Raw genomic sequence first — 24,948 nt, 5'->3', positions numbered from 1 at the left:
TTTTACTTCTACTAACTAAAATCACACATGAAAAACTGATTTTTAAACTGTAGCATTCGTTCCAATCATAAACGACAAACTTTAAATCCCAGTGATTTCACTGAATTTTTTTCTTTTCAATGAAAATGCCAGTAACACTGCTGCAACACTTTTTCCTAATCTTTAGCTGACGAATACTGTTTGAGATTCGTAAAACAGTTCACGCAACTTGCAGAATTCTAACAGTGGCATAAACTTAGAAGCCATTAATGGAGATAGGCACGAAAAGTACTCTACAGAGCACCAGCGTTGCATACATGATCAAAGAAAAGAAATATCTTGAAGCGTCTATTTTCAATGTTTTTGCATGACCATTACCGGACACGTGGTTTGAATGACGTATCAGAAATAGTATTATTAGTGGTAGCACGTACATTTCCTGAATACAGACAGTTTGATTTTGTAGTATTGTGGATACTCATAAAACTTTTGAGATCGCGGCTGTTGAACTACTACCGTACTAGATGTACAGAATTACTAAAAAGACAATCCTCTGTTAGTTCTCGAACCAGAAAAGTCTTTCATTTTTAATTTTTCACATATGTGGCATTTTTAATCTTTCTAGATGATAGTGTGGGAGAGAGGTTTTTCTTTCCTCACGTAAAACGACACACCAGCAGAATAAAACACGTAATAGATGGATCTGTTCAAACAAATCGACTGCCCCATCATACCTTGAGTTGTCTAGCTAGTAATTTTCGATAAACTAATACTACGTACTTCGAGAACTTCATATTGATTTGATCTCACCTGATCTTTTTTGGCACTGAAAATGTTCCTCTTGGAACTCTTGAAATCTTATCCGACCAGTATTTCTGAAATAAAGGGGAAACTTCCTGGCAAAACTTCCAAAACGCTCCAGACTATGCTTCGAAATATGTTGAAACGAGTAAGGTTGATTTCTCCGCACGATCAAATGCAGCAGTACAGTACCTGAAAATAAAGAAACACGGTATACTTTTTCAGAAAATTAGCTATTCGCAAACAATAAAAACAGAAACAAGTAAATGCCGACAATATATAACGAGCTCTATTTTTTGGCGAATATCTACAAAGCATAAATATACCCTTCATTTCGAAAAAAGACTCGGTATTTCTGCTACAGTCAGATAGAAACGCAAACCCGAAAGATTATATCCTTTATACGTAATCTAATATTATGAAAGTTTTGCCACCCGGAAAACCAGATTGTAAATCAGTTTTCAATTAGTACTTAATGGGCAAAAATATTCGAGACATATTGCAGAGCTTTCAATCTCAATATTCAAGGAATTGTCGAACTGGATCGATTGTTTACCCAGGAATTGTCAGGAAGCAGGGCACGGTTCCATTGATATTATTGAATTGGGAAACTGAGGATTAGATAATATGATTTTACTGATGCACATTAGTTTTTTTTTTTTTCTGTAGGAAACTCTTTTCTGAAAAAGAGTAATCCGGTCAAACGAACGCACGAAATTTACAGATATAATTCACACTATCCTTCTACCCATAATTCCAAAACAAACCAACAAACCTTTCTCTAAAGACCAAATATGGAAACATTTCAAGCCACTTGAGGCATTCAGAAGTATAAAAGGCAGTCTCACACTAGGCGAATGAAATTCATCTACCACCTAAAAGAATTCGCACCCATCTGTTTCACGTTTGGATTGCAATTCACAGGTTGTCGTAAGCCAAACTAACAAATATGTGCATTTCCTTCGGATAGCAACATGCAAGGATTGAATCGTATTGCGATATGATTAGGCACTGCATGTGTGCAGCAAGCAGTTAGGCAGACAGGTAAGAGCTCCATGAAATTATTATTATTATTATTATTATTATTATTATTTTGCTGTCCTTGAAAGCTCATTAACCACCTTTGATCTGAGAGCTTATAGCACCGGTATAATTGATCTTCTGCCACCAGTATATCATCAAGTGTGACAAACATCATCATCATCATCAAATTCCTGCATGTGCCCTCAAGTGGTGTACGGGATATTATGAGAGTATTACATGAAAAACTTACAACGTTACTAATTTCCTGTCAATAATGTTCCTCCAAATCAATCTACTATTTGTCAAGACTCCAATATTACCAGATCTTATATTTTTGTCTTCTAAGGCACTTTTTACTGTATCATTCCACCTATATCTTGGTCTTCCTATGGGTCTTTTTCCGGACAACCTGGCAGAGAACATTTGTTTTGCTAATCTTTCCTCCTCTCCAATTCTGTTTACGTGACCAACCATACCACCAGAGATTAGCTCCACTAACAGATTCCTGGATGCTAACAATATTAAGTTGTTTCCTAATATCCTCGTTTTTAATATGATATTGCCATTGATGCCATCTGTTCACGCCCCTAATCTTTCTCAGGACTCTCATATCAGCGGTCTCTAGTCTTTTGTCATGTGTTTTATTTCTAACCCAGCTCTCAGATAAGCTAAAATTGGTTTGAACACTATCTTGTATACAGCTAATTTAGTGTTTTGACTAATTTCTCCCTTATTCCATATAAATTTATTAAGTTCACTTCCTACCATAACAGGTTGTCTATTTACATATTTAATTTACATCTTCACTAAAAATCGTGCCAAAGTAGCTTAAATGTTTTACATGTTTTGTAGGTTCTCTATCCTTGTTGCAGTTTATATTTTCAATATTTCTGCCCATTGTCTTTGTCGTGTTATTGCTGATTTTCATACCAAATTTATTACAGCAGTCATTCAATTTAATCAGGGAATCTTGTAGACTTGTATTGGATTTATTTAAAGTATAACATCATCTGCATAAAGCAAAGAGCTGAGATTAACATCTCCAATTTTGATATCAGGTTTAATACCGCTTTCCTTCATAATGTGATCCATATCCATAATGAATTACAGGGGGGATAATGTACATCCTTGTCTGACACCAGATTTAATATCAAACCATCTTTCCATACTTTCTTCAATTCTAACTGCTGACTTACAACTCAAATAAACACTACATATTGTTTGATATAAACCTCATTGACACTATATAACTGTAACGCTTTCAAAAGCATTTCTCTTGGGACCGTGTCATATGCCTTTTGGAGGTCTACAAAACTTAAATACAGATCTTTGTTATATTTCCATGATTTCTGAACTATTTGTTGTAAAGTGAGGATCTGATCCTGACAGCCTCTATTTGGCCTGAATCCACTTGTTCTTCACCACGCTTCCCTTCTACAATCCTTCTCAACCGTTTCTCAAGTATACGTGCATAATTCTTAACAGGAATACTCAGTAGTGAAATGCTTTTTTAATTCCTACATTTAGTTTCGTTTCCCTTTTTATATATGGGTACTATGAGAGCTCTACTCCAATCACCTGGAATTCGTCCCTCTGTCCAGGCCTTCTGAACTATGCAGTGCAGCCACTGTAAGACTTTTATACCTCCATACTTGAACATTTCTGGTGGTTATCAACTACTCCCACTGCCTTTCAACATTTCAGGTTTTTTATGGCTTTTTATAATTTAAGTATGGATATGTATTCCTGATTGCAGGTCTGTTGAGTGTTTTTAGCACTGTGCTGTTCACTGCTTGTTTTATTTAGCAATGTTTTGAAGTAATTACTCCATACGTATATCAAGGTTCCTTTAACAGTAGTCGTTCCTCCATTTGTGAGCTTTTTCAATAGTCTCCAGACTATTTTGCCGCCTTCCAGTTATTTATTTTCAATGTTCTTACCGAATTCTTCCAATGACTTTTGTTTAGTTAGTCACAGTGTTTGACTTTCTCACATTTTTCTCTGTATTCTCTAAGAGCACAAACTGACTTATTCACCAGAAACTTTCGATACAGCTTCTTTTCCTTCGCTGCCTGTTTAATTTCCTGTGTCAACCATGGAGTTCTGATTTTTCTATCCTTGCAAACAACCTCACCACATGCCTCTCTGGCTGAATCAATCAGGGTTTTCTTCAAGGCTTGCCACTGAATCTCCAAGGTTTGGTTCCTGTTATCAAACTCTTTAATTTTTTCTTCAATAATCTTTGTGTATTTTAGTCTACAGTTCACATCTGAGAGCTGCTCAACTTTTATTCGCTTTAAAACTTTCCTACATGTTCTTCTTTTCAACATGAAATTCAATTGTATCCTGCTCAAGACTAAATGGTGATCACTTCCAATTTCAAATCCTTTGTACACTCTAGTGTACTGCACCAGCGGAAAAAACATCACTATCAACAATCACATAGTCAATGAGTAGTTTCATTTTCCTTCCCTCTTCTCTCCATGTGACAAACATTTATATCTATATATAGGGACCATTTGGTATAGACGAAACCATTTGGCCTGAAAGACCTGGATTCAATTCCTGTCCATGACGTGAGGAAACTTTATCTGATCTCTTTCGATTAAAGGTGAATTAACCAGTCTCATACGGTGGTGGAGGATTTTTCTCCCGTAAATCGGGAGAAAAACCCTTCACCACCGTATGAGACTGGTTAATTTTCATACGGGTTTTCCAATACTCAAAACAGAAAAACCGGTTCCGTAAACACACACCCAGTCACAGTCATAAATACTTACGGCAAGGAAAGCAAGGTGAAACCACCTTGCGTCATTATCTCCCTAGTAATCAGTTGCAACCCTCTCAAAGAGAGGAAGCCACGGGATTAGGGTTTGATGGTACATGTCACGTGGTGTGGCATTCTGGGATTGTTATATTCATGCCAGCACTTCTGGCATGAATTCACATAAAATAGGTGCAATCTATCCACTAGAACAACGGTTAACAAAGTGTCACCCCGTACAGGAAAAAAATGAAAAACGTAAGCATTCATTTTTCACTGACATATTCTGAAACGTTAATAGCTGTGCAATATGTCAAATAAATTGACAAGGAAATTAGATTTACCTTCGTATAAAACATGCGATGTATATTTTTCCTAACATCGTAAGAATGGACGAAAGAATCTACACTATGTTGCAAAATTTATTCCGACCCGAAAGTGTTTTATAAATATTGTATTTTCACTAATGTCAATACGGACAAAGTAATTAAATCATCAGCATATTATATTTCTTATCTCATACTATTATGCTGAATGCCATCTATTGTAGCACTCCCGTAAATCTAACATTTAATACAGAATTTACTTGAAGTTCTGTAGATGAGTTCTATACCAACTCAAAGCAGAATTTTATATCCGTCGATGTCCTCGAAGAATAACTTAGTTTTCTCTCTTATGAAGCAATTCAAAACCAGATGACTCATTCGACTAATAAATTAAATTTGCATACCGTTTCCAGGGTATGCATTTTTTTGCTCAACTAACAACAAAATACGTGTCACATAAACATACTTATTGTAGTTCCAAAACACCCTGCGTTAGCACTGCCAAATATTTATAGAATGGACTTGCTTAAATTTGAATTTTTTTGGAAACGCATCTTCAAAGTCGACAAAAAAAAAAAAAAACTTTTTCACAGCGCGCCCTTTGCTGTATTTGCAGCCACACTAGTACTTTCTTAGTACAAACTAAACAGCGCCCAGGGAAGCCAGTGTGCAGTTATTACGGTCTTCAAGATACGGATGTCAAGCGCGGAATGATTAAATTCCAGCAGTAAGAAACTAAGCTTGAGGCAACCATCATACAGGTTTGTAAGAGGCTATTGCAGGCTGTAAAAAAATGTCATCCAAAGAATTCAGTGTCGGTTTTTTTCAGATCAAATAATGCGCGAGTGCCTCACTTTTCGAGAAGTTCTCCAATGATAATACAACCGTGCATGTTGTTATTATAATTATTTCATTTATATTTGTTTTGTAATTTCCTATATTCATAAATGATGGTGGAAGAAGCCGCTAGGTATTACTTCGTGTTTTGATATTCGATTCGGCTTCTTTGCGTTATTTATATGAGTATAGCATTTATAACATAAGGTATATGGCACTGTTGTGGATATTATATAGCGTTTCTAATCAGTGCTTATCAATATTAAAAATATTTGTGTATTATTACGTTAATCTTTGTATAGATTTTTCTTGTATCTATTTAATTCTGAATCCTGTTGCAGAACTGCTTGCAACAAAATTAATACAGTGCCAAGCAGTGTTGGATCTCTCTCTCTCTCTCTTTCTCTCGCTCACTACCATTTCTATCACAGCAAATTCAGATTCTCATCAATTTGAATTTACAAATCGCTGAATTCAAGAATAATTTTTGCAGCTTAGATGTAGCATTTTGTATAAGTTGGTTCCTTATACACTTCCACGAATGCAAATAATATCTAATTATAGATATTATTTCTATTTCTATTTCTATAATGAAGAGAATAGTTTCTTCCATCGATAGACTGCAGCCCAATTCCTGAAGATATAAAAATTCTTCTGCTGTATTTCTATTTGTAGAATTTAGTGGTCTTTGATCTACTATGTAAGTACATCAAAGAAGAATAAAAGTCACAAACAAAAACATAGTAAGAAAAATTATTTATTTATTTTTATATATCAGCGAACTCTATAGATATTGCTAGATTATATAAAATGCAGCTAGCTCAGCCAGCTCATGAGTTATCTTATTATATTTAGGCATTTTTTTAAAGTCCTACTTTTGTTGTTATATGCAACTGTTGTCAAGCATTGACAGTTCTCGAAACCATATAACATATTTTGAACAAAAATAAGGGTCCTCTAGACTTATTTGTGTACATTGCCGTAAGCTACATCATATCAAAGATTCCCGTGCGACAGGATCCTTTTAAAGGTTCCTGTTTTCATTTTGGAAAGTAAGTGGCTGTCGTCACCATGAAATATCGAAACAACTACAAATACGAAACACTATAAATTCCGTGAAAAATCTGTCAAGAATTTTTGATTCAAGTAGACAGTTTTCGAAAAGAAGATAAACAGGTTTTAATCAACAAATTGGTTTGAAAACATCTGCATTCGAAATGTTGGAATTATTTATCAGAAACGCGGTATAAATGTTATTTTATTAATGCCTTACTACTATTTTCTACACAAATTGGTGCGAGAGAGAGAGAGAGAGAGAGAGAGAGAGAGAGAGAGAGAGAGAGAGAGAGAGCAATGATCAAGTGTAAATAAAAGTTATTCAGAATACCGCAACTCCTTTCGCTATGTTAAACAATCACCAATGATCCGATTAAATTTAAACTGATACATGACTAAATAATATTACAGTGGCTTTGATTAATGTAGGAATCTTTAGAAACAATCCTCTTTAAATTCTATTTCTGGTATTCGTATTTCACATCTATTTGACTTAAACATTCAGTGATTTTAAAACTGTTTACTTGCTTGGTGAATACATGAAGCACAATTTTGCTTGTATTGTCCGAATCAGTCTCGTCAGCTAGGTAGCGCTTCTGTAAAGGATATGGATCATAAACGCCACCTAGCAAAGGAGACCGACTCAACAATACAAGTAAAATCGTAATTCAAATATTATCACTTGATGTTTGTTCTGTTCAAACGAACGGAGAGAGAGAGAGAGAGAGAGAGAGATGTTCGAAAATAGTGCGATACAATAATCGCAGTTATTTGGTGTGATTTATTTAATATAAATTCATCTGTGCGCCATCTTAAAGTGGAAATACAACTGAATTTCGCAATAATCGATTTCGTTGTCTATTAAATTATTGCAACACAGTATCCGACTCGTAAAGGAATTAAAAGTAGCGAGTGACGCTAATATCCTTTTTTGAAACTTCTGAAACTAATTAAGGATATTCCATCTTTCTAATTTATCGAAATCTATCAAATATACTTCTGGACCAAATTGTAACTGCAAGCGCTTTATTCAAAGCGCTTCCAGTTAATTAGTAGCAGAATTCGTATGAAATAGATTACACGGCTCCGCTCTGTATTAAGTGCTTGTTCTTTGTAATCAGAGTGAGGAAAATGTCACTTCTGATGAGATGGATTTTTTCGCTGAATAAGAGAGTTAATCAATAGGAAGATAACAAACATTGTTTAGAAAGTACCACGCATTTAGTACTGCTGTAATGTATACTTTTAACTACGAACCAAACAGATTATTCCGATGATCAGTTATTGTGCACAATAATAGAACAAAAAATAATGAACTATGACTAATATTATTCCCATTTTCCTATCGTGTATATTGATTTCAAATATACACTATGTTGACAAACGTATTTGAACATCTAGTTGTGGCAAACAAATGCGTTTTAATTGCATTTCCGGTACCGAGTGGGGCCAACTTTGGCTTGAATGACAGCAACTATCGTTAGGAACGTGCTTTCACCCACTTTATGATACGTCACAACAGGAATATTCTTCCATTCCTCGCACAAAACTTCCCCACCCCCCATTGCTGATGACGGCCACTGTGGTCTGGAGCGAATTTTTGGCGTTCTAATTCGCCCCCAAGATGTTTGATGGTGTTGAGGTCTCTACTGTGAACCCGACAGTCCAACACTTTAACGTTGTTATGTGGAAACCAGTCTCGGACATGTAGTGCATTATGGCATAGAGTACTGTCGTGCTGAAACACGCAAGGGTCACTGCTGAAGTACTTCTACAGTGTCGGAAGCATGAAGTTGTCCAGGATGTCCAGATAGCCATCAACGTCATGGTTTTGGGCACGTCCACCAATCGACCAAGCCCCATCGAGCTGAAACATCCCAATACCATATCTGAGTCCTCACCAAACTTTAGAGCTGGAATGACGCAGTCCTGCTAGAACCGATTCCCCGGTAATCTCTAGATCCTAACACGACCATCAGAGTGAAACATTTGGAAACGTGATTTGTCGCTCCACAGAATTATTTTATAATCATCTACGGTTCAGGAACTTAGTGAAAGACACAAGTCCAAAGTCGTTTGGCTTTGAAGGGGGGGGGGGATGCGTGGCTTGTTTGCAGCAGCTCTGCTGTAGTAACCTAAGGCATGCAACTCTCTGCAGACAATTCTAGTGCTGACAGATGTCCCTGAAGCATTTTCCAGGTTGACTGAGCGGTTCGCCGTTGATGACGCGTAGGATGTTCGAAGATTCCTACACAGAGTTCATCGATCTCAGTCAGCAAGTGTCGGTGACCTGCACAGGGCGTTTTCCTGCTATGGCAACACCATCAACTTTCCATCTATGAATGACAAGCAATAGTGGATTTCAATATACTGAGACGGGTAGCAATGTGACAGAAATATATATTGATGTGACACCTAACTACCATACCCCGTTGGAGCCTGTCAGTTCAGCTAAACGTGGCATCTTGACATCGAGCATAGTGCAGAACGTGCAGCATGTCCCATATTTTATTACCAGACTTACACAGACACTCCAGAATATTTGCATGTGGTAGGATTCGCAATCTGCTTGGCACCTAAGGTTTCCAAATACTTTTCTCAACATAGTATATTTTGTGATGTGTTGAATTTTTTTTCTTGACTTATTTATAAGAATATTACACTTTTTTTAATGTTCGTCAAGTAGCTTTATTTTATTATCCTACATGTTTCGCCAATTTTTTTCTATCGGCATCTTCAGGGAATACAAACTAGTAAGCTAAATGAAGGTAACAGACTAGGTTATAACTGATGGTTCTAATTCAACTTGTTTGCAGCAGCTCTGCTGTAGTAACCTAAGGCATGCAACTCTCTGCGGACAATTCTAGTGCTGACAGATGTCCCTGAAGCATTTTCCAGGTTGACTGAGAAGTTCGCCGTTGATGACGTGTAGGATGTTCGAAAAAAAAAAGTGTAATATAGTATATTTTGCTTATTTCTTTCAAACAAGGAGGCTTTAGTTCTAAGCAATATAACTGTAAGTTCGTATGGGCTGGGGAGAAAAAAAAAGACAACTGATTCATTCCCGAGACGGATTCTTCACCCTTCTGCTTTCTTTTAAAACAGTCGATAACTTACAAAGTGGGAAACATCAAAACAGCTTCGTACAAAGCGGAAATAATTTCAGAGTATTAAATGGTTTGTACAGATTCATAATGCAGGACAGATGATTCTGTCATCACATTGAGGAAACGAATCAAACAACCAGGCAGCCAATTTCAGTGACTTTGTAAACGTGAAATATTTTAGGTAGCTGTGAACAATTTAGGGAATATTGAAAATACAGAATAAATAATCCACATTGTGACTATCCTAATTTAAATAAATCGTGCGTTTGTTGTCACCTATTTTCATGTACTCACGATAAACTAAACTACAGGGAAACGTAAGAAGATTATGCTTGTCCGACTTTGTGTGTGTGTGTGTGTGTGTGTGTGTGTGTGTGTGTGTGTGTGTGTGTGTGTGTGTGTGTGTGTGTGTGTGTGTGTGTGTGTGTGTGTGTGTTCCTAATAATTACTAAATTCCATTCATGGAAACGGGCTTAAGCTACATAGGTCACATTACTTTCTGTCAGTTTTAAAGCTTCTTCCTATGATCTTTAAGCTACAAAGGACATATCCGTGTCTTTTATCTGCAAGCCAGTTTCAAACGACTCCCTTTGTCGGTGATAGAGTAACAGAGCTGACTTATTTGACAGATTTTGATTATAATCTAACATGAAGACCGACTTCACTATGAGTCATAAGGTTGAAGCAGTTGGTTCCTATTCGGTTTATATTCCCAAGGGATGTATATTACTGGATATTCATTTACTTCAGTGAATATACAAATTTACAGAACTAATAAAATGAGTAAATCAGTGCACCAGGAGAAATTCTTAGAACGGTTTTCGTTGTACAGATGGCGATTGATGTTATTACATATCAGCTGCCATGCACTAGTTATGAACCTGGATTTCACTGTTCATGAGACTGTGACGATTTGACGTGCTTCATTAGTTCGTATTAACCGTTATGCATTGTAGTCCATTTCTTTGTATTTTTTGTTCAGTGGCTTACACTCACGAAAGGTTTTTACACACGCTGGATGCGAAACTGTGACTTTCATAAACAGATCCTATAAAATTCTTTATTCAACATTTTTCCGTCGAAAAACCAATTTTTATTTCGAAGTAAGAGCATATATATGTAAATTTAATTTCCTTAATATTATTCGGAATAAATTTAAATCAAGCACACGAACATGGCTACAAGCCGTTTTCTAAAATATCATTGACTCAACTTAAGGAAAACCAAAAAACAACCAATTTATCCGAATTCAAAACGAAAAGGTATTAAGAAAATGTTGATCCACTCTATGAAATTCAGATATTCAATTTAAACTCTGAGTTCATCTTCATTAAAAATTAGTTTCCCCGCGGAGAACGTTTTCAATGTGAAATCAATAAAAATTAATAATATGTCGCATAGTAAGATTTATAAGAAATATGTATGAACATATTTATAAGAAATATGTTCATACGTTACATAATGAATCCTTTCAAATTTACTGAATAGCTAGGGAAAAATAACTATCAGTTATATATATATGTGTGTGTGTGTATGTTACACATATATATATATAACTGATATATATATATATATATGTGTAACACAAACACACACACACGAGAGAGAGAGAGAGAGAGAGCTATCTTATAGGCAAGAGGTTGCATGAAAAGGATGTTTGAGGTCTCTTTCTAGAAGGTTTTCACAAATTTTCCAACTTGTATTCCACCTACGGTAATAATATCATATTTCAAATAAATAAAACAAATCCCATGGACGCATTTTATCATTCTGTAAACAGAATTGATTGCTCTCTCTTCGATTCAACTTACAGGCAACCGGTCATTACTTTTCATAGTACACTGGTCAGGGCCGTCGAGAGAAACCTTCGGGCCCGTGACAAGTCTGTGGTCCGGGCCCCACTTAAAAAAGTGCATCACTTTTGTTTAATAAAAAAAAGTCATACATAACATTAAACATTTAATTAAAAAAGTATACAATAAATTCAAAATTCGATACATTACACACCATACAAAATACAAACATTAAATAAAAAGAGAATTTTTAAATTTACATTGCCTCATCCACTTCCTCACTTTATGGTTAGCGAAATCTTTAATCATCTAGTCATAATCAATTTTCATTGCCAGGTCATGTTCTATTGATAGCAAAGCTAAGCCGTTTATTTTTTCCTGGAGCATTGATGATCTGCAGAAGCTCTTTATTGCTGAAAGGTTACAAAACGCTCTTTCACCTTCGGCAACTGTTACTGGTATTGTGCAGAAAATTCTGATTGAAGTGTTTCGGGAAAAACACCGTGAAGTTGAAATTTATAAATGGTATTTAATAAATCTACTCCTGGTATAACATCTTTAAACGTGGCGTTATAAATCTTTTTTATGTGATAGATTTCGTCTTTCAGAGATGATGTTAAGTCTTTCGAATATTTATTTATTAAATTATTGCACGAGTCAGAAATTTCTTGATGATTCATTGGTTGAAAATTTAATATTGGTGAAAATAAATTCTGAATGGTTTTTAAAGATGTGAAACGCATGTGAAGTTGGGAAATAATTGTATCCAGTATAATAAAATATAGTTCTTTTAAAATGTCCTTGTGTATCATCCCCATTTGCACTTTCTTCATCTGCTAGCTTTATTCTCTTCGCTTTCGATCTTTTCGACATTTGGGTATAACTTGGGTATAATTTGGGTAATTGAATTGTCGAAAAACAATTCAATTGCAACAAGTGTAGCTTCAGAGAGAACATCTTGCCACTTATTTCTAAAATGTTCAAGTTCTTTCAGAAGAGACTCAACATTTGCTGTTGCAGTATCAATCGATATGGTACTAGATTGCAATATTTTATTTCGTTCGTCAATGGAAGCTAACATTTTAAACCAAATTGTTGCAAAAAGTATTGCTTTGAAACTTGAAAAATATCGTTTTAGAGTAACAGCTTCAGAATGACCTTCATTTGATAATTTCCCAGTCAAAATTACATCCTCTAAAGCTTTTAAAACACTTGGAAGCTTCTGAGCAACCGGTCTAACTGCATCGATTCTACAACTCCAGCGAGTTTGAGATAGACCATGAAGAGAACAGCCAGTTTTTTCTAATAAAATTTGCCATCTTACTGGGCTTGAGCTAAAAAATGCAAATAAACGCTACAAGTTTCCAAAATATATATTGTACTTTCCGAGCAACATTTAGCTGCATTCACGCCCATTACATTCAGTGAATGTGCTGCACATAGGGAATAAAGAGAAGTTTCATTTTCTTTTTCAATTAAAGACCGAACACCTTTTATTTTTCCACTCATATTTGCAGCATTGTCATATCCCTGACCTCATCAGTCCTGTATGTCAATTTGTAGTTGATTGAAGCGTTCTAATAATTTTATTTTGTTATTTATTCTCCAGTTTTATGATAAAAATCAAGAAATTCTATAAATCTTTCAAGAATCCAATTTTGAGTTAAAGAATCTCTGAAAAAATATCGTAGTATTAAAACATTTTGTTCGATATGTGACGAATCTGGAGTTGAGTCACAAATTATTGAATAATAAATGGACTTCTTTCTTTCGCTTAAAATTTTGTTTAATACAAAATTACTGCAAATGTCAATGAATTCATTTTGAGTTTGGCACGATAAATAATGGGCCTGAAGTCGTTGGCCGATGTTTTGCGATTCTTTTACCTTTTGTAAATGTTCTTTTAGTATGGGATCGTAATGCGCAACTACTTCTAATATCCCCAGAATGTTCCCATTATGTAGATTACCAATTTGTTGATTAGCACCACGAAATGATAAATTTCTGGATGCTAAAAATAAAATTACATGAAGCAACCTTTTAAGCAATTCATATTTTTTTTTTGTTTCGTTAATAACTAAATTTTCCATTTTGTTGTTTACTCCGCTACCAGTTAGAGATCGTTCTAATTGCCTCCAGGATAAGTAGCACTCTTTATGAGATCGCGATTTTTCATGATCAGGCAAACGTGTGTATAACATATGCCCCTTTTGTTTTAGAGGATAAAACCCTTCCGATTTACTTAAATCGCTGACAAGTTTACTTTTTGTATCATTGCTAAATAATAGGCGGGTAATACAATATAAGGCTTGTTTGCTTGAACTCCAGAGTAACCAGTCTCGAACTAACTGATCACGGCCATTTGATAACTGAGAATAAAGTAAATATGAAGAAAACTTTCTACCTTTACAATCTTTTGGCATTAACGTGACCATATCATTTAACTCAGATTCGGATTTTAGTCCTTTAACAACTATTAATTGCCGATTTACATCACTAAAGAAATCTAGCCAAGTACCTGGATCTTCGTAATTAATAACTTCGATAGCTTCTAAGTTGGTAGTCGCTTTCAGCTTCACCTCCAGTTGACGTACATTCTTCATATATTAAATCATTGTTACCAACTGCATCGGTTGTAGTGCTGATTATTGCTTCAATTCCAGATTCAAACAACTTTTTTTTTCTTTATCTTGAAGGTTTAAATTGTCCCTAGTGTCTGTTTCAATTCACTTCAGAGTTAGCTGCTGCAGGTCCAGGTGAAGATTCTTTATTACTTTTGTCAGCAGTTAAACTATTAGCACATTGTTTACTTGAACTTTCAATATCTTGGTGTTTTTCCGTCTTCAAACATTTCAGTAGTAAATGCTTGTTTTTTAAATCTTCTTTTGCCTTCTCACAATCCCTTTTCTCCTTTCGTTTTTGATTTCCAGATTTATGATGATACATTTCTGTTGGTCAAATTTTTATTATTAAAAATATAATTTTAATAATTAAAAAATCAAATTAATAAGAATACCTAATTTCATTTTTCCTCACGTCATGGACAGTAATCGAACCCAGGTCTTTCCGACCAAAGGGCTTCGTCTGTACGGACGGAGCTACGGAGAACGTACTACAATGGAATTAGGAACGAAAAGAAAAAATCGCGATAATTCTGGGGGAAGGAAAGATGAAAAAAATCACATGGAACAGGTACATTACGTAAAAAGTGACGTCGAGTATAATTCTTGTATACAAATGAGTAGTACTGTCAGAGGTATATGCAAATAAGTCACGCAATAAAAGCGGAAGTTTTGGAGTGGTTTTCTATTTCTATTTCATGTCTCTGGAGTGAGAACAAGACATTTCGTTGCAGCAAAATTCTTGGATATGGCTGTAAGGCATTATGTTTTTAAGTTATCTTGAATTTTCTCTTTGTTTCTTAATTTACGGAAACCAGTATTAACATGTCGTAATCAGTCTGCGCACTTTCTTAGAGCTGGGTAGTCAAAAACTATACAATATTGAGGAAAGAAATAAGTCGAGTCAATTTTAATGCATTGCATTATAAAAAACGCAGCTCTCCACTGTGTTTGTACGCCTTTGTTCGCCGGGCTTGAGGTAATTCGTTAGTTCATGACTACCCTTTCTTGGAACAAAGCCCACGTTTAATCGTATAGCTATTCCTTCAACAAAGAATTAATATTGCATATAATTACACCCAAAGGATTGCTCAGTAGCTCGCGGTCAACTTCTAATTTTGCTCTCAAAAAAAAAAGCTCGTATGCCGAATATTTTTCTTTAAGAAATGTGAAGTAAAGAATTACTTTTGGGGGGGGTGGGGGGGGGGGGGGGTGGGGGGGGGGGGGGGTGGGGGGGGGGGGGGGTGGGGGGGGGGGGGGGTGGGGGGGGGGGGGGGTGGGGGGGGGGGGGGGTGGGGGGGGGGGGGGGTGGGGGGGGGGGGGGGTGGGGGGGGGGGGGGGTGGGGGGGGGGGGGGGTGGGGGGGGGGGGGGGTGGGGGGGGGGGGGGGTGGGGGGGGGGGGGGGTGGGGGGGGGGGGGGGTGGGGGGGGGGGGGGGTGGGGGGGGGGGGGGGTGGGGGGGGGGGGGGGTGGGGGGGGGGGGGGGTGGGGGGGGGGGGGGGTGGGGGGGGGGGGGGGTGGGGGGGGGGGGGGGTGGGGGGGGGGGGGGGTGGGGGGGGGGGGGGGTGGGGGGGGGGGGGGGTGGGGGGGGGGGGGGGTGGGGGGGGGGGGGGGTGGGGGGGGGGGGGGGTGGGGGGGGGGGGGGGTGGGGGGGGGGGGGGGTGGGGGGGGGGGGGGGTGGGGGGGGGGGAACTTGTTTCCTTCTGTTTGAGACGCAAATTCACCTTTAGTTAAAAATCCTTTATATTTATTCCTTCCTTTTATAATAGCTTTCGACTGAATATGCGTTTGTTAGTTTTTATATGCTTCCCGTAGTACACTCCACACCTCGGAAAGTCAGGTAAATAGACAAACAAACAAATCACTCACAGTTAATAATAATATAAGAGAATGGGCCCATTTCTATGCATGTCGTTGCTACTGACAACACCCTAAAGATGCCCGCTTCAATACCGACGTATTCAAACTATTCATAGACCGCTACATCATCGTCAAATTAATTATGAGAACTGTGTTTACTAACAATCTTAATGAGCTATGCATCTAAATCAGTTGCTTTCAGTCTGGTATTAAATCAAAGCGGAAAGTCACCCATAAACGTTGAAAATAAACCGCTATATGCAAATCATTTTGTAATACAAATATCGACAGCCGATTTAGTAGAAATGTTCAGCATCGAAAGCACATATTTCAATATATTAATGCTTAAGATTAATTTCTCTAGGGAAATAAGAAACAATTTACACATTTCTGGAAGTAAAGTGACGAGACCTCGATAAAGTCATTCTGTCCACTTTGATATTTAATAACATACGACTTCGTTTAGACATAAATTATATTCGAAAGCGAGAATTTAATGAACAATTTTATATTACAGCGTAGTCAGAACTGTTGTAATACGAATTGCTAAGCACCTTAAATAGAAGAAATATTGAGTACAAAGGGCTGCCTTTGCGGCACAGATTTCCAATTCATAATAGTTGAATTCCCAAGGTATTTTCTTCATATTCCTATAAAATAATTAATCGTCACGAGAATTTGCTTCCAGAAAAATCCACGATATTTCCATTTCGCCTTTTTTTTTTTTTTTTTGACGATTAATGTATAAATGTATGTGGCGCAAAAAAAAAGTACTGAATAATTATAACGATATATGTTATTGAGTAAAAGGGTTTATTAACCAAGAAATGTTTACATATGCACATCCACAACTATCGGTGGAATCTTGGTCGAATAAAGCATTAACGACGGCAAATTACGTGCTCGAAATGGGCACCTTGTCTTTAAAGACGGGTTTCGTAGCGCATGAGAAGGTTCTCTGTCATCTTGGAAAACAAAGGTTGGGACATCTGCTGAGCATATGGTGTAATTTTATCCCTTGGTTCATCAAGGTTTGAAGGCGGGTCATGGACCATTCCTTGAACATATCCCCAAACGAAGGTATCAAGTGAGATCAGGAGAACGTGAAGGATACGGGAATTCTGTGAACCTCGAAATGAACCACCCGGGTAAGTGTTCTAATAAATAGGTTCTAGAACCACGTGATGTGTGACAAGTTGGTTCATCCTGTTGGAATACCTGTACGCGAAATGGAATGTTTTTTTGCACGACACATCCTACGAATAATAATAATAATAATCGTATGATGATACACGGCCGTGAGTCCACTTTACGAGGAGGTACGGCACCATCTCAGTCCCCCCAAATTTTATCCGGGCTCCGGAACCAGCATAGCTGACGAATCAGACCTATGGCTGGGTCAGTATTCTTGACTGTAATCCGTGTGTGTCCACTGGACCGGTTTGCCTACTTGAGGGGTGAAAAACCCCAGATAAGCTGGTGAAAAAAACCCTGCTGTCCACGCCCAAGACCGGTTAACTTGGCTATGGCTGAGGAAGATCCTTAAGCTCCTCACGTCGTTGACGGGAATCGAACCTAGGACACTCCTTCCCCAGGCATATGGTTGCGAAGCGCATAGCCACTAGGCTAACCGCGCGGACCATCCTACGAAGATCCTGGGCGAACGGAACCAACACATTCTCGATGTAGCCTCGCTATTTAAGGTCACGGTAACACCACCCTCTTCAATGAAGTAGGGCCCAATTATGCCATTGCCGGAAACAGCACACCACGCGGTGACCGTCTCGCTGCGAAGAAGTTTCTCTTGGACAAATTCAGGTCTTGAGAAACCAAGAAACCTGTAGGTTCATCTTTTACATGACCGCTTAGATGGAAATACGTTTGATCGTCCAAGACAAGACATTCTGGAAGCCAGCACACGCGCACAGTATTCCCGCTGTACAGCATAATCCGGTGCTGTTAAACACTGACTAACCTGAGTGACGTACGAAAAGGCACCCAGCTCCTTAAGGATTCTCTGTAGCGTCCGCTTCAGACACTACAGCGGCAGAACATTCTCGGTACGTCGGAACCTCTCGATTAAGACAATGATGACACTATTGCTTGGAGAACGTTTACAGAAACGATGATCGAACTGCTTACAAACAGTCGTAAGCTTGGACCACTTGTTCTATCAACATTATTTTCGTTCAACTCCGTATGAACGAAAATAATGCTCACCAGCAAACGTTTTTTCTTCCAACGTCAACACCATTGCTACAGCTAAATTTAATGGCGTAGACTCTACACGTGTTCCTCTATTAATGTGCATGCAGTTGAACGGCATATCGCATAATGCGTTTACCGAAGGGGGGGGGGGTCAAAATTCACAACTTTTTTTTTGCGCCATGCCGTACTTCACTTTAACAATTTCATAAATTGAAAAAGTGCACAAATTATAAATGAGAACTATCATTATGATTTACTAATCGACTAGAATGCAAATGAATAAATACAGGTATGTTTTAAAGGATTTTCCGTTAATCTAACTAGTTTATATTAATGTATCTTCAATTCAAGCTGTGAAAATGCAGACACAACGCATGCGTTTACCGCATCTCTTTTTTCATTCCCATGTCCGTTATTTCGGAGAATTTGTGCTATTCTCTCAGAGAAGAGTCTTTAAGAATGTGCGATTTTTAGCGAATTCTGATACTTGTAAGGATGTCTTAAAATATTTGCAATAACAGATGAGACTGTCTATACGTTGGACGTGTAACAGTTCGGCAGTTTAGGCAGTCTCAGTTCTCATATCATGCTTTGAACTAGTTTCTTTCAAAACTATTAGCAATTCAATGTCAAGTTGCTCTGTTTCATGAGCTGGCCTGTTTATTATCGTCAGCATACCATAGCTATTAACACATTTCGATATCTACCTGAAGTTTCCAGGAGAGGGACGTACATAGTTACCTGTGACTTTATTTTATACTGGAATAAATTATACAGGTTAAATGCAAAAATCTCGGAGAGTGATATTGTGTGCTTTTAACACAGAAAGTGAAGTAATTTCTAAAATATGTGAATCTGATAAAAAACACAACAAAGAAATTAAAAGTTTTTAGGGGAGGGAAATAAAGTCGTGCTGTTCTCTTCATCTTCTGCTTATTTCACGCACTACCTCAACTATGAAATAATCAAACATAAACTAGTTAGTCACTGTGGATAAAAAAAAAACTCATGCAAAATGCAACAATCAGCATAAACTATATAAAAAAACAAAAGAGATGGAAAAAAATAAAAAAAACATAGCCCCAAAAGCAAAACCAACCGCCAAATTTGATTCAATAAAAAACACTTCCGCATTTTTCCAACATCCGGGGCAGCAATAGAAATATTAACGATGTACATCATCACCGCCATCACTTACATGCTTCAAAACTCGATATGCTATTCGTAATTGAACCCTAATTGGTATGCTTCACGGCTTTCATTTGCTACATTCAGCTCTCCTAATTCAGACAACTATGCTGTCTGCCATCAATTCAGACTTCATAAGGACGAAATGCAATAAGTTTGCCTCCTGCTCAACTGGCATGGTCGTAACTTCTGTAATTGCCTTTCCCCCCCCCCTCTTTATAGGTAAATATGACTTCTCCATTGCTTCCACCTTGGATCACCACCTCTGGGTCTGGCTCCCACTGACGAGACCTCAATAAAGGTCGAAACCGGTCTGGGTAGTAGCCCTACCCTTAATACATAGCATTATACTGCAAGGAGATGTGCTTTGCATTATGGGGAACACTAAGACAAGGAGTGATAAGAGCTTGGTCCACCATTACCACGAGTTGCCTCAGTCCTGAAGATACTTCAGGAGCAAACTTTGCTTGTTTACACTTGGATAAAGGATTAAACTAAATTTATTATAGTCTAACCAAGTGGAAAAAAAGAAAAAATCTTCCAATATATATATATATATTTCTAAGGCATTCAGTTATATCTGGCTTTATGCACGCTTTTTCTCTCATATTCTCGCATATATAATATTATATATGCGGTTATGGGTGTCATATATATAATATTATATAACCGCATATATAATACGTAAGATTTTTTGCAAGAAGCAGCGACATGTGCACACTAGTTCTATCACTGAAACACTGTCCTTCAATATGACTGTATGCGTTCTCTGATCAGAGGAGAGAGAGAATTGAAAAACAAAGTTATTTCCAAAACTTGCCCAAAATATACACTGATATTAACAATTCCATTTTGCCTGTTTTACTCGATAGAAAAAAGTTCACTGGAAGGTGAAGCCTGCGATGTCCGTTAAGACCTGCCAACTTACATTCAGTCGAAAAGCCCTTAGAAAGGTTTCCTAGATGGGAATCGATTAGATATTTTCACCCAAACGAAACTCTTTTGTGAAATGATATTCTTATTTCTCAGCGTACGATAATCCTAATATACACAACAAGACTCTAGATGGTTTTTCACCGATAATGATACTCTTCCGCTATCGGAAATGTGATTAAACAGTGTCATGTAACTGAACTAATAATTTCAGTTTGGCAACACCAAGGCAGGATGTGAATGGAATTTGGAGTAATCAGAGTACTTTAAAGAATGTTTTTTTTCTTCTGCTTTAGCAGTTAAACCTAAACCCCTTTAACGCAAGATTCCTTTTGACCATTTTGCTCTTTTGTGTATTTACAGAAGACCTGAAAACATTGATTAGTGAACTTGCTTTGCTAATTAAAGATGTTTACATTTAGCAATTTCCACTTTAGATTAGGAAATTGGCAAATGAAGATGATTTTGAAAGGCGGCGAAAATTCGTGTTTTCTGTGGTAAAATCAGTGCTTGGTGACTTCATCTCTTTCGTGGTCATGTAAATGAATGATTCAACCAAGTCAGTATCTTAATTAATCAGAGGAGATTGTTTTCCGAAGACTAATTAACTTTAGTTCTAATTAATAAATAATGAGGTTCTGTCAAGCAGCAACCTCAGTAAATTCTGCAAAGGACAAAATTAATAGGCAGATAATCTTTTTCATAACGCCTGAAATATATCGAATATGAAGAACAAGAACTTAAGAAAGAAGCAATGAATTAATATCAACGATTTCAGCGTTTATTTTTAAACTGTAATAATTATAGTCAACGTGTCTATAATTCATTACAGTTACCGCTTGTACAGTAAAAACACGATTATTCTTGCTAGTTGGGTTTCTATGAAATATTTGAAAAGCTGTGAAATTCTCTCTCAAAACGATTTGCAAATAATGCTAAAGTATAGAGCTGAAAGACTTAAATCATAAAAATAATATATTAAAACTGAGTACAGGTATCCCTCGCTTAACGCGGTTTTGCTTAACACGGGATTTGAATAACACGGCGAAATTAATTGCGGCGATCCCTTGATATACGCGGCAAGAGTTTTGATTAACGCGCCTTTAACCCCGGGGAGTTCGCAGCTGATCTGACAGATACATGCAAAATGTTTAATATAAATATTCTTATACAATTCAGTATATAGCTTGGAGGTCATGAGTAGCTGTGCATTCTTATGTTACGAGTGATATTCCTCACTGTTTTTTTGTCATGGTATGTAAAGGTTTGTGATATTTGACGGTAAATTGTATCTGAGAAATACCGCGACCTCCGATGTCAGTATAGTATGGTTTAGTTTTTTTTTTTTATTCTTTGTTCAATAATTTCTAGATTATAACTGAAAATAAATAAACCATCATGTATTACTGAAATAGAGAGCCAAAGCTTATTTATTATACATGTCCTCTAGGAGATGTGCTTTACATTATGGAATATACTAAGGAAAGTGATCTGGATCTTACTCCACCTTTACTACGAGTTGCCCATAAGGTTTCTTATGCTTGCATCCACCGAAACGTTTAGTTTCTATATATTCGGCACGAAACTCTTGTAGTTTCTATATTCGGCTCTGAAATAATGTTGAATTCAATATCCACTTAATTTGTACTATCATGTATTATATTTGCAGAGTTTTTTTTTATGTTTCATTGCTTGTTTGCTTTGCCGAGGTGTGGAGAGTCATTTTGCTTATCATCGTAGAATTTATGCCGATAAGAAAAATAATTAAAACTGTTCAAACGACTCTTGATAACTTCTTTTGATAAACAAATTGTAGTAAATAATGTAGGTACAAGCATTTATTAAACATTTACTTTGCATTCATTTTTTATCTTTCCTAAAAGAGCACCACATAAAACGAATTATCAATACAGCAATCGATCATGGACGAATTGTAATTTTTATCATTGATTATTAGATTTGATTAACACGATTTTGATATACGCGGTAACATCGAGGGATTAATTAACCGATTTAATCGAGGGATACCTGTATATTAAAATTTAATATTAAGATAGAATATCAATATTACTTGAACGTTTGTTGTTTTATATTTAATTTTATGAAATTTAAAATTAAATATTTTGTAATTAATATTTCACTTTTCGTCCACGCTTATTTATTGTGTGGCTATTCAGAGAAATGCTGGGAATATTATTCTAAATAATAAATAATATGCAGTACGGCAATCACAGGGAGCTTTTAAGGTGTGTATCATCAATGTTCCGATGCTGCTTATTCGGCAAACGTGCCTTCGACTAACGCATCAAATGAAACCATAGGGTATCAGTTAGGTGAACACTCGAGTGAGTTTGCGTGAACGGTGATGTGCACAGGTGAAGTATTATGCAATCTTTTCCTTGAGTTAGAAAAGCCTCTCTTCTTTTTTCGTCTCCTCCCCCAACCCCGTTTTCTTTTCAGCTAACACCAAAGCTAGACGCTAATCGATACCTGTAACGAAATGCGAGCACTCTACTGACAAGGAAGCGACATCAGACCAGCTCAGCATTACTGAACATAAAGAGTTGTCCAACAAGACAAACATTCCTTGGGATACCGACTGGAAAGTATTAGCATATGTTTAGGAAGCCATCCGTGGTGATATTACAAAAATTGGAAGATACTGTAAAGTCGATCGCATAAAGTTTGCAATATGGTTTCTGGCAGAGAGAAAATACAATGGAATTTCTTTTTAATGTGTTGTGAACAGAAGCATTAAGCATAAATTATTTTTTCGCTTTGTAATTCTGAGAAAAGACTTATCGAAAAGTCGAGGCAGCGACTCTTAGCCGAGTACTGAAGGGGTCGCCGCATATTCTTACTGCAAGAATTATTAGCAGACAAAATTCAACCTAATATAACTCCGGTTCTAAGTTGAATATCATCAATACGCTTACTTGTATTCGTCAAAATCAAAGAGTGATATCTAATTAATTAAAAAAATAAGGAGGATATTAAATTCAAGGGAGGAAAAAAATAACTCACTTTCATTTCATCATGTTAAAAAACTAACAAAAACATACAAAGATTACTTCCAATCTAAACGGCATTGGAATCGCAATTCATTTCCAAAAAAGGACATTTCGTTTCTTTTTCACTTCGTTTTAAAAAGTCATAGTTACTTTATATTAATGATTGAAATCCTCAAATATAATATCACGCAAAAAATCATTTGTGATGGATTAATTATTCAGACGTACGTGAATTTGGTATTTGACATTTATTTAGAAGTTGTGTTCATATTAAATGAATGTTGTAACGCTAAATTACCTGAATTGTTATGAAGTGGTAACAATGCAGCAACCGGATCATATGTCAACGATAATCAATAAATGTTTGAGTTAAGTAAATGGCTGTTGTAATTTGAATTTGAAACTCTCGATGCAAGATGTTTTCACAAAATGTACTTTATAAATTACTATTTTCGGTGTTGTAGAGGTTATGCTCTCAAGCTAGTATATCATCAATATTGAAGAAACGAAAATCGATAGCTTCACGAAATAATAGATATCTGCTCATATTTTCTTTTTTCTTTTCGTGTTCCAGAACAAAGATCCACTTTGTATTATCGTTCAGACATCGGAGATGAATGGAACTGAGATCAACTGGGACTTCTGAAAAGTCGAACTCTTCATCGCTGAGATTAACAATCTCTTGTGTCACAAGCTCGTTACTCATACAAGGCAAACACTGCTATACTAAAGACAATGAAATACTCTACTGAATAGTTAAACAGTACGACATTTTATCTCGAATCCCTTATTGACCGCAAAGTCAGCAAAGCCGAAAGTCGGCTTTTCTTAGAGAAAGACAGTTGAAAGATTCTATCCATTCATTATTCTTTTTAAGATATTTTAACAAAACAATTCTCAGAGTATAAGATAACTTACTTCAGCTAAATAAGAATGCCACACGGAATTACTTACATAATGCTGAATATAGTCGCTTTCGTTGGAAGGCTTTCAGATGCAAGTTGATATAGACGTCGAGCATTTCTTCTTACTGGAATAAAAACGAAAATAATATTTATGTTCTGTTCCCAAATACGATTCAAATATATTACGCGAGCATGTATATGTGCGTGTTCTAACTTCACTGCACCCACCTGATTCGGATTTAGATGTACGATAGGAGGATATTACCGCATTTTGGAAATAATAAAAATAAGAATCTTTTCTGAGGTTATTTTTCTGTCAAGCACATAGCTTTTTAAATGTAAAAAAGTTCAGAGATTTTTTTATTCATTTTAACAATAACAATCTGATGTACAGGATTAACCGGTTTTGGTTCTCTGCAGTCAGGCAGAGCACCTGTTCATTGTTTGTTGAAGTATATTATATAGGAATAACAGTTATAAAATGGATTACATTTTTTCATGATACTATGTCTTATAATAAAAGAACAGTTGTTATAG

The 24,948-nt window shown here is 36.7% G+C and overlaps 1 protein-coding gene across 5 annotated transcripts in view; it reads right to left on the bottom strand.

Moving 5' to 3' along the window:
• LOC150101402 (uncharacterized) overlaps positions 1–24,571 on the bottom strand; it is a 150,751-nt gene extending 126,180 nt beyond the window's left edge. For all 5 annotated transcript variants that reach the window (XR_016549090.1, XR_016549091.1, XM_090401044.1 and 2 more), the window contains exons 1-2: positions 24,461–24,571; positions 790–972 (exon numbers count right to left, since the gene is read on the bottom strand). Coding sequence is in view for 3 of the 5 variants with exons in the window: in XM_090401044.1 (XP_090257170.1) it covers positions 790–972; positions 24,461–24,527 (250 nt within the window). In the remaining 2 variants the exon portion in view is untranslated. The remainder of the gene's footprint in view (positions 1–789; positions 973–24,460) is intronic.
• Between the last annotated feature and the right edge of the window lie 377 nt (positions 24,572–24,948).

The sequence above is a fragment of the Typopeltis vanoorti genome, chromosome 11 (genome assembly GCF_054136105.1).
Source record: "Typopeltis vanoorti isolate ZY-2024b chromosome 11, IOZ_Tvanoo_1.0, whole genome shotgun sequence".
NCBI lineage: Eukaryota > Metazoa > Arthropoda > Arachnida > Uropygi > Thelyphonidae > Typopeltis > Typopeltis vanoorti.
Note: the sequence above shows the minus strand (reverse complement) of the source record. Positions and strands in the feature narration are given on the sequence as shown.